The sequence below is a fragment of the Dipteris shenzhenensis genome, chromosome 17 (assembly GCF_047967505.1).
Source record: "Dipteris shenzhenensis isolate YYH24624 ecotype China chromosome 17, Dip_SZ_1.0, whole genome shotgun sequence".
In the NCBI taxonomy this organism is placed as follows: domain Eukaryota; kingdom Viridiplantae; phylum Streptophyta; class Polypodiopsida; order Gleicheniales; family Dipteridaceae; genus Dipteris; species Dipteris shenzhenensis.
The window spans coordinates 55,781,546-55,792,329 of record NC_141612.1 but is presented as its reverse complement, the minus strand read 5'-3'; the positions used below and the strand labels follow the sequence as shown (position 1 = coordinate 55,792,329).

Sequence of the window (10,784 nt, the reverse complement as noted above, 5' to 3'; positions counted from 1 at the left end):
GGGATAGAATACAGAGGACGTCATCTACGGCTGCATGGATACTGTGATAGTGAGACTATACTGGAGATCATGAAACCAGGAGATCGACACAGGGATATGCATTTTTCCTTGGTCAAGGTGCTATATCATGGTTGTCAAACAAACAGCCAATGTGATCGCGTGTGCATAGCACCATCAGGTGATCATATGTGCATAGCACTAACCTTATAGAGTGCTATAAAGGAAAGGGTTAGATCCCCTAGCCCTAACCCTAATGGGTTTGTATATATTCTATTTTTTCAACTAAATCTAGTGTACAATTAGTCATTTGTGGTGTGCTCTCTAGCTGTGCCCTCTCTCCTCATCTCCACTCTTCTCCTCTCCCCTCTTCATATTTTGTCATAGGGAAGCAAGGGGCACCTTACTTTGATACCAAATGTGTGAATTGGAGATATTGGAGATAGCTAAAACGTGAAGTTGCAAGAATGAAAGTACAAAGGGTAGCTATGAACATGACAAAACCCTAAAACTCTAATGTGAGTTAAAACTCTCAACCAATAACTATGGTCAAGGGGGCAAATCTTAGGGAAAAAGTACCCCTAACCCTTTTAACTACTTAATACATTGCCCACTTCCTTTAATGTACAATACCTTCAACACTTTAGCATAGTGACATGCGATGTGCATACATGTGCAGCAAAAGCCTATCCATCAAGTATAACTTGTGCATTAAGTACAACTTAGCCTTCACTTTCCCCTCTTAAGTTGTAGTTGAAAAGACCAAGTTAAAAATATGAGAACGTGTTCAGGAAAAAGTGGCTCTGTGAAGATAACTGCTATCTATTCTTATGTTGGTGGATAGTAAACAAGGTCTATTTCTTCACGAAGGATGTTTTTGGATGAAGTGGTAATGCCCTTCAATGTGCTTTGTTCTGGCATGAAATGCTCTAGTTCTTTGACATTCAAATCTTGCTCATATTGTAAAAATACTACATTATAGATTCTCCTAAAGTATTACAATCTTTCATAAAAGCCTTTTGTTCCAAAGTGCTCCACATGTAGCATTGGTTGATCTTTTGTGTTCTTATTTTTTAATGATAAGAATTGGTTGTTTCTTACTTTCTCAAGGCAAAGGTATCTTCAATGTGCTTGTTTTCACATGAGACATTTGGGTTTTTTGTTATCCGAATGTTGCTCATGTTGTCAGGAGAACGCACTATAAGTTCTCCTAAACGAATTCTAAATTTTGATAAAAGTCTTTCAAACCAAAGTGCTTCACATGTGACATTATAAAATAATAACACCACAATCGCTTGTTTCTTACTTTGCAGGGACAAAACTCATTTATACTTCTTGCTTAATTGGCATCAGTGTAGCCATGAAAGTAGAATGTTATAAACTTTTCATAAAGAAATCCATAATCCCACAAGCCTTTCATGTACATGATGACTCTTTTAGATGAGTCTTCTTAAGATTCTAAATGGATTGATTGAGAACACCAACTAAATAAAAGATGTTTGACCTTGTGATAGTCAAATAGATGAAGCTTCCAACAAGCTATTTAGATGAGGCTACGTAGCAACAAAATTGTCATGAATGGACAATTTGATTTTGCATTCCATAGGAGTTGGGATGGCTTATAATCATGTAAATGAAACTGCATAGGAACTTTCTAAGTGTATTTTCCTCATGTCCATTCCAAAGGAGTTGGGATTGGCTTATAGTCATGTAGATGAAACTGCTTTACAACTTTCTAAGTATATTTGCCTTATGTGAGCATGTTGTCTACATCATTTCTATCCCAAGCAAATAATGCTCTCCCATGTCCTTGATGTCCAAACTTTAACCTTTGACGTGTCCTACCCATCGAGTGGATGTGAAGAATTCTTTTATTAGATGAGAAAATCGCCTATGACACAATCTACAAGGTATGTTGTCAAAGGAATGAAAAAAAAAGATTGCAAGTTGCAAAAATCACTTTATGGATTGAAATAAGAACCACGTGCATGGAATGCAACAATTCACAATGATTTTCTTGTTAAAGGTTTTCAACTGTTCGACTCAAAAACATCACTTTACATCAAAAAAACTACTTAAGACATTATTCTAGTAGTTCTTTATGTTAATGAGTTGATCGTCATACCTTTTCACTAGATGCAAAGATGACCACAATCAAAACATTCATTGCCCTTTCTTCACACTTTGATTGCGGTGTCACTAGAACCTCTGAGTTGTCTGTTGGAACCCCTCTCCCTAGTCAATCTCATATACATACCCCTTGGCAACCAATCTGCCTCCCTTTGCACTTCTCAGTTTCTATTTGTCAATTACTCCATTTCAGTTGAGTTTGACTCTATCAACACATTTGCAACCTAATTGCTTGTTCTGTTTAGATAAAAATCTATCAAAGTCTATGTTTGATTCTTGATAAGAGCATTGTATTCTACATGTTTTATGTGTTGCCATTGTTAAACTTGCATTACTTTTTAAGATGATGTTGATTCTTCTATTTCCATTACTTCGGCCATGAAGACAAATTGCATTTGTACATCCATGTTTTATGTACTTTTTGCTCACAAGACCTTTTGACATTAGCGATGAAACTCTAAACTATATTAGTGATCGCCATGGTTATCATAAGTGCAAAAGGCTAAAATTAATTATTAAAGGGTGGTCAAAGTAAAAAATAGTTGAAAAAAATTCATCAAGAACCCTTGCAATTGATGTTGAATAGAGTAAAACCATGTCTAAAGTAAACGTGAAAGGATAAGGAGAATTAATCCATAGGTAGAAGGATGAAAAGATAACTTCATGAAAAATCCAAAACTAAACAAAGAGAAGAAACATTGACTACCAAGTTGTCAGGTCTCCCTTAGAGATGTCCTCCATTCATATTTCTATTTATCGCAAAGAGCTGCCGAAACGTTGACCTGGGTTTGATTGGCTATGCTTTGAATTACTTGTGAAAGCCATCATTTACGATAAAGAAGTTATTAACGTAGAAAAATAATAGTTAGCCTAATAAATCCTAGCAAGTATAACATTTAAGATGTAGTATTTGTACTAGGGTGGAACATATAAATCAAATCTTATCCCCAAAGGCATGGTGAAAGTAAGTGTGTGTGTGTGTGTGTGTGTGTGCGCGCGCGTGCACGAGAGAGAGAGAGAGAGAGAGAGAGAGAGAGAGAGGTGCTTGGAGAAGGAGCAACTCTCTTCTAGGTAGAGGAGAGTAAACTAGAATAAGTCAAACATTTTGAGACGTGTAGAGCAAAAGTTGTGAGAGGTGCTTAGAGGGAGGGCACAAATTTAAGAAAAGAGTAGGAGATGGCACAATGCATGTTTAGTAAGGCGAGAGTTTAATTTGAGTTACTAGTGGAATGTTCACACATATACCTACTAAGAATTAGGTAAAGTTGGAGGTGGCACAATACATTGTTAGGAGTGAAATGCTCACACATTGCTAATAGCAAAAATTTCATGGAGACATTCAGTTGCAAGGAGCAAGCTACTTGGTTGCTTACTCAACATCACACCACCATTTGTCTTCTACTTGTGCCCACATAGAAAAGATGTACACAATAGTCTTTTGGGCCCAATGTGCAGAAACACTTTGACCATCCTTTGACATTTGATTCAATAGGCAATGTCACTTTGTCAAATCTTTGTGGGAACCTTTGTGGCCCAATGGCATCATTCACAGATAACAAGCTCAATAGGCTTTATCCCACATTGCACAACTACATGGTCAACTAATCCTATCTTCCAAGAGGGCCCCTACTCTATATGGCATAGGTTGATGATGCACCAAGGAAGAAGTGACAACCACTAATTAAGGGTGCACTTCATCATTTGGTTAATGTACTTGACTTAGTAATTGTCGTCAAGAAAGATGACATCATGGGGATTAGGTGTCAATGTTCTCTCATGTACATCCCTTGCATACATTTGTTGCAATTTTTGGCAGGCACACGTCTGTACATAAGGCATTGGAATACCCCAGAACCATACAACGTTCCAGTCCATTGCTTTTCGAGGAAATGGCTGTTATCACCCCTCATTGGTATCTAGTTAAGAATGCAGATTTATAAGCACCAACCATCTTTTACAGCATACCTTCAAAGATGCTTTGGTTCCTGCACTTTGAGATAATGTTTTGTTGCAGCGCATTGCCCAATGTGTGCATGCCATCTTCTTTGTAGAAAGTGTCAAACCCAAACTTTCGTACTTCTGATTCAAGTCATTTTTCATCAGAATTTGTTCCTAGATTGAAATTACAAACAGCATTCATTGAACGTATTTAATGCTTGACTAGAAACAATTGAACATTTTGCTTGAAAAGTAATTGAGAGTCGAGAAGGTTCCACGTAGCGAATCATCAGATGAAGCCTGTAGACACACAAATGGATGAGAGTCTATGGTTGGTCCATAGTAACCAACTGACTGAATGTTTCTTAGTTTCCACTTGGCAGGTGATGAGTGTGAGAATCTATTGCGCATAGAGGGTTTCCCATATGTGGGAAATGTGCTGCTGTGTCTGTGCAGACTTCCCTCCATACCAGCCCAAAACCTCTGCCCATGCCCAACACTCCTAGTGGCCTTGTCTTCCCCATGCTCCACATTCGTTCCTCAAGGTGCCTCCTACTCAAGTGCACATGCCACCTATACCACCGAAGACCAAAAAAACAAACCCTATTTGCATCAGCATTGGCTCACAAATGAGACTATCTCATCAGAGAAACGATTTTCTCATGGCTTCTCAATAATTAGAATAGGGAATCTATGGCTCAGATTACTTGCAAGCCAGAACAAGAACCTGAGCAGTGCCCAAAAAACGATTAATCCAGCCCACAGCCAAGGCTACAAATGTTTGCAAACCTCCCTCTCCCCCCAACGCATACAAAAGGCCCAGTAATAGCCAGAGGTCTCAAGATTCCTCACGCCCTTCCATAGCCCACACCCCCTTCACATCTAGTCTACTGTTCAATCTGCATTCTCTTCATTTGTGAATTCTCTGCATTTCTTCCTGCCCTATGCTTGTGTTCTTTATGTGCCTAATCACCCAATCATCCTCCACATTGCCTGAAGTGTGTGAACCCATGATTTCAGAGATCCACCAGTTGCACAAATTCTCTGCACTTCCATTTTGGGGGACAATAAGGGAAGGAGAGACCATGCGCATGGATGTATACATGTGCTTCTGCCTCTGTTGTGTTGCGACAAAGGTAGAAAGACCTGAGCAACCCCCGGGCCCTTGCCTGCAATCCCTGCACCCCCAGCTCTTGTTCCACATCTGAAATAAAAACTGAGCTATCAATCTATCTGCTGAGCCAAGCCCTACTGTACCACCATGTCAGATCCCACTCCTTATTCTAAATATAGAAGGCACACCCAAATCTGCATGAACATGACCATGCTTCACTGAATATGCACTGGCATAGTACATAACTTCCAAAAGCTACTCCGTGTAGGCAGTTGGGGGACTAGCCGAAGTACAGCCAACTTGCCACACCACACTCTGATAGGCAAGTGCTCATACTCCTGGTATATCTCCCTCCTTGCCATATGCCTTGTAGAGGCTTAGAAGTGTTGCTGAACAGGAGAAAAAGAACCCATAGGCTCCTTACAGAAACAGCAAGTCTGTCCCTGCCAAGCTGGCCGACGAGGCCTACAAATAGCCCTACTGGAGCAGATCTGGACCAACCAAGGACGAGCCAGCCTCGCATGCCCACTGACCACCCCTAAAATGGCTGACCTTAAATATGCCTACCTGCTATTGCAGCCCGGCCCCAAGGCAGCTATATCTGCCCTATACAAGCCTCTATTGAACGATCTTCCAGCCCCTATGGCTGGGCTCCTGTGCTGCCCATGTGCAGCCAGATCTGCTGCCCAATAGGCAGCCAATCAATGGCTCATGTGCCAATCCATTGTGGGCACACACCAAGATTGGGCTGCATGCATTGAAATAAGCGAGGAATAGCACAAGAGTGGACAAATTGAGCAGAACAGGTGCGGACAAGTTACAGGAGGCTCCATGAGTAAAAACACACGTTGATTTCCTAAGAAGGTTGAGGGTAATCTGGCTATGGTTTTGTACAACCAGCGAATTGAGCGTGTATACGACTCCTGAGCCTAATGCCTCCCCAATAGATCTACTCATCTACAAGCGTCAAGCTTGTTGATGCCCTCCACTAGGAGTTGATAATATTTTCTGAAAAGACCAGTGACCAGTGTTGGGAGACTCCTGAAACAAGGAAACCTCAACAGCGAATGTGCATGGTATCTGAATAATGCAACATTATACTGCGACTTAACCGGATGTTACAATGATAGTTGGAAAGCACATGCTCAAGGCCAAACAATTCCAAATAAAAATACATTTGAGTTCATGTGTTGTTACCAATTGAAGATAATTGACAGATGAATCTTTGTCGTGTAAGACTAGTCGAGGAGAAAACTTGCTACCCCAGAGAAATAAATATGGCAGGGGATACGATTCTGAGTAGCATCATCTTCCTGAGAATACCGCGATCAATGTTATGTAAACTAGAAACACGGACAATCAATCAGCAAAGAGAAAAGAATATGACCTGTTGGAATACACACATTCAAAAGCATAAACAACATAAACCCATATTGGCATACTTTGGGATAAATATTGCCATGGGCAAGTTGTACATTCCAGAGAGTCGAGCAACCATTTGAAGGCCTGGCAGTTTCTGAGTACAAGATTGTACAGTCTCAATTGGCTCAGATTGAACTGAGCAGGCCATGTGCTGCAACAGTCTGGAAGTGACATGAAGATAGAGACTTCCAAAACCATAGCGATCAAAGAACGTATTAAAGTAGTTGGCTGTGAGAGATCTCTATTGTCATAAGAATATGAAACACTGAGCCATGATTCTGATGCAATATTGAGTCAATCGCAAATTGTAGAAGCAAGTATCTTATGCTGCTCCCATCTCACAGACAGAACTTCGTTTGTATAGAGCTCAATGGTTTAGGTTATATCAGAAACCCACATTGGACACAAAAGGGGTGCAAGAAAAGGAGGATGAACCAACTCCCTGTGAGTATATACCAAGTAGCTCAATCGTTGTATGAGACAATTCCCACTCACCGACCGCACCCACCCACGCATACAATTGGTAAACTGCTCAACTTGAAGGCACAGAAGGATCATGTGCACATCACATCACCTTGACACCCCACAGGTACATGGAGCAAAAAGGCGGCATAGTACCACAGAAGGCAGACCCTTACCAAACTGCAGTAGTCAACTACGGATTGCATGTCAGGCAAACCAACCCTGCCCCCACTCCGGGCTCCCTGTTCCCCATACAATGATTAAACTGCTCAACTTGAACGGCGGACAAGCACATATCATGTCACGCGGACCCCCCACAGCAGAAGCATATGGCCACGGATGGCAGGCCCTTACCCTAGACTGCAGTAGCACACCAGGGACAATCCCCTTCCTACCAGCTCCAAAACCAGCTTGGAGCTGAACACCATAAGCGCAGCGCACATGCAGAAAAAGGCAAGCCACCTGGACTGTCATCCTGCAAGTACCAAGTCCTGCGTCCTTGGAAGATGAAGCCCTTGAAAGCTTCATTGCTCTCCATTCACATTTTTCTTTCCATTCAGTTTGACTTGGACATCTGTGCTCGTTTTTCCTTCCACTTCCTTGAATTTTGCAAGTTCACCTAATTCATCTACTGCTCCCACCACATAGTCAAGCCTAAGTGCAACCTCCATCAATAATGTTGCAAACGTTCCCAAGGAAAGGGCACTTGCACTTTCTAGAACCTTCACTCTTTGTTCAAACACAGATTCCTTGGCAAAGTCAAAGTCGTCTACAGGTCTTGATGGCCAAGAATTAAGCTTCTTGAAATATTTTCTGGAAACATCGCAAGAGTCATCATAAGTATATGCAATCCCTTGCTTGTTACTTGACTCCATACAAAAAAGATTGCTGGATTGGTCACCCTTTCCTGGTAACATAATCTGTGGGATCACACTCACAGAAAGGTCTTCCATGTTTCTGTCTAGAATTCCTGTTTCTTGTCGAACAAGCAGGTATGAATGCAAGTACAAACGCTGCTGCAACTGGGCAACTGCATGTCGCACACCATCCAAAATCGTCGCAAGGTCACATTTCTGCATAGTTTTCACTGACTTCCCTAAGTCTCGCAGAACTCTGGCACCCTCCATGCTGACCTCACGAAGTTCACTCTCAAAAAGTCTCCGTACAGCCAGGGGTGCCTGTTGCAAGTCACATGCTGACATTAGTACACTAGACAGCACATTCTCAAAAAAATATTTATGTTAAAACAAACAATCCGCAGCTCTCATTTGCATTGCGATTAGTTCACCAATTAGAAGGAATAGCAAAAGATTTCATTATGTGCAAGTAACACGTTTCCTTTTCTAATTTGCTGAAATAGAAAGAAGGCTCTAGAGTGCTGTACTCACGACTGAAAATGATAAATCTATTTCAGCTTTATGATCACAACGCAAGGCAAGGAGCAAAAGCATATGAACAGCTAAATGAGTTTGTGATCTATTATGTTCTGAGCCAACCACAGATAACAAACGAGGGCCTCTCAGAAAAGAAGTGGTGAGTGTATTATTGGTAAACAAAGCACGGAGTCCATAGAGATAATTTCTGAGTTATTATTTGGGATCTCCAAATCTGGAAATAAAATAACATAGCAGAAATGTCAACAGTCTGCATCTCTCATTCACATTCACCTTTTCAATCAGCTCATCAATTAGGAGAACGGCCAAGATTTCAAATGTGCAAGTAACCCTTTCTGTCTCCCGTTTCCTTTTTACGAAAATAGAAAGAAGGCTCCAAGTGCTGTTAATACATCTGAGAATGAACAGGCTTACTTGTATTCCTGATCGCAGGCAGCCATGTAAGGCCACTACAGAATACGCACAATGGCGCAGAACTGCACCAACCTTCACGTAATTCTGCCATGGATAGTTAAACATCCTAAATCGCCCATGTGGAGGCTCCCAACTCGCAAAGCCAGCCTGCAATGTAACCACCCTTAGACAATGCATTCCCACATGAAAAGTCTGTAGATCTGCCATTCTGACTGAAGGAGGAGTAGAGAATACCAGCGACTCTTCTTTGCTTGCAGAGACCAACGCAGATCTGTAACCCTTGTACACAGGGTCATCTGCCGCTAATCCCATGAAAATTTTTGTAGGAACTCGTTCGAGTACGGCACCGCGAAGATACTCGCTCACGCATGCTGCTACAGACAGCAAGGTTTTTACTCTGTATGAACCCAAACTGCACATTCCTCGCAAGCAGTAGACGGAAATTTCTCTATGCACCACTTAAAGATGAGAATGCATTATTACACAATAAACAGTAAACCCGTTCTCTTTTCCACAGGACGTAAAGGAAAACGGCTTGAATACCTTCCAAGGAATCTGCGACACTGTCAAAATTCTTTGCAATGAACTCATGGAGTTCCTGCCCTGCCCAAAATGGAAACACAAAAATGTTCACACCGAAACCTATGGCCGCCCCAAGAAGAATAACAAGAAACCGACTGACAGCTGTGCTCAGGGGATTGCCCCCTCGGTATTCTGCAACCATAATAAGGCTGAACGTGATCAAGAATGTACGGAAGCCGGACTCGTACGACTTCATCGTTGGCCAGAGTTTTGCGAACGTCACAACTCCACCTGTCCACGGTTGCACGTTATTGCGAGTCATCGGGTTGCACATTATTGCATATCCAAAAAGCCGCATAATACCGCATTCAGAAACCCCAAACTGGAAACGGGCAAAACCATAGGAAGAGGAGGCCGATGGCAAGGAAGGTCAGACCAACGAGGGACATTCCAGCGTACCTATAACGAAAACGCTCAAGCCAATCATGATCGGATGAGCCACGCTTCCGCTTACACGAGCAAGTTGGCCGATGGCAACAGCCAGAAACCCAGCCAAGAGAGTTCCAGCTCCTCGATTCAAGCCCTTACTCACGGTCGCACCTGTAGGAAACCCAGGAGAAGTTTGTGAAGCAGCTCGCACATGGATTACATAATTCTGAAGCTGAAGGTGTAATTGGAATTGCTCAATTTTTGTAGCGACGCATCAGAGATAAAGGCCACCTATAGTGAACTCGAAGACAACCACCACTGTCATAATAGCCCAAATAGCGTGACTTCCGAGCTGCTCATACGGCGCCTCCAGGAGAACAAGGAGGAAAGCCAAAACCAGTGCCAAGCCCATTTTGAAGGCGTGGATGATCTTTTTTGGGTCGGTTTGGGCAGAATTGCGAAGCGTGGTGAAGGAAGCAGCGAATGAGTCGAAACAAGAACGCAACCACGTGCAAATTTCGGACAGGCATCCGGTGCTAGAACCTGGATACGGTTCAAGAAGAGGAGTGAAGAGGTCCGATGTGGTGTCGGAGGTGGTTATGGAGCGCATCGCATTCCGTTGGAAGAGCAATCGCTGATGAGGTTTCTGCAATCGGTGGGTGCTGTCACTCAATTTTTGAACGCCTTGCTTTTCGCCATAGTTGTGGCGAATTGGGTATCTATGATGTTAATAATAATAAGCGTGTCTGTCACTATATAAGTCTGGGAAGTAGTAGTCTTTTCAAGCGATTGCAATGGAGACACTGTCTGAGTGTGTCACGCAATTGCGTTCACAGCTCAACATCTTCATTTCTCACATGATATGCATATTCAATGCAATGCATCTCAGCCATATAGGCCGTTGGATGTTACTCTGGCAGAATTGCAGTACCCATGAGATAGCGTTCGAAGAACATGTATAC

The 10,784-nt window shown here is 42.3% G+C and overlaps 1 protein-coding gene across 2 annotated transcripts; it reads right to left on the bottom strand.

Moving 5' to 3' along the window:
- Positions 1 to 6,490: 6,490 nt before the first annotated feature.
- On the bottom strand, positions 6,491 to 10,507 carry LOC147892333 (aluminum-activated malate transporter 9-like). Of its 2 annotated transcripts, none has more exons than XM_087388075.1 (6): positions 10,114 to 10,507; positions 9,853 to 9,993; positions 9,415 to 9,684; positions 9,106 to 9,245; positions 8,872 to 9,018; positions 6,491 to 8,241 (listed from the first exon to the last, which is right to left on the bottom strand). In XM_087388075.1, exons 1-6 carry the CDS (start codon positions 10,430 to 10,432, stop codon positions 7,588 to 7,590), a joined length of 1,671 nt encoding a protein of 556 aa, XP_087244201.1. In that variant the 5' UTR covers positions 10,433 to 10,507; the 3' UTR covers positions 6,491 to 7,587. The 2 variants fall into 2 exon arrangements, with proteins under 2 accessions (XP_087244201.1, XP_087244202.1); XM_087388076.1 differs by having other exon boundaries at positions 6,493 to 8,241; positions 9,106 to 9,242.
- Positions 10,508 to 10,784: the final 277 nt, after the last annotated feature.

Coding starts and splice junctions, on each gene's coding strand:
- LOC147892333 (XM_087388075.1), bottom strand. CDS start 10,432: ATGCGCTCCATAACCACCTCCGACACCACATCGGACCTCTTCACTCCT. Junction 9,994..10,113: donor TGTCTTCGAGTTCACTATAG/GTGGCCTTTATC, acceptor GGTTTCCTACAG/GTGCGACCGTGAGTAAGGGC. Junction 8,242..8,871: donor GCCTGCGATCAGGAATACAA/GTAAGCCTGTTC, acceptor GACTTGCAACAG/GCACCCCTGGCTGTACGGAG.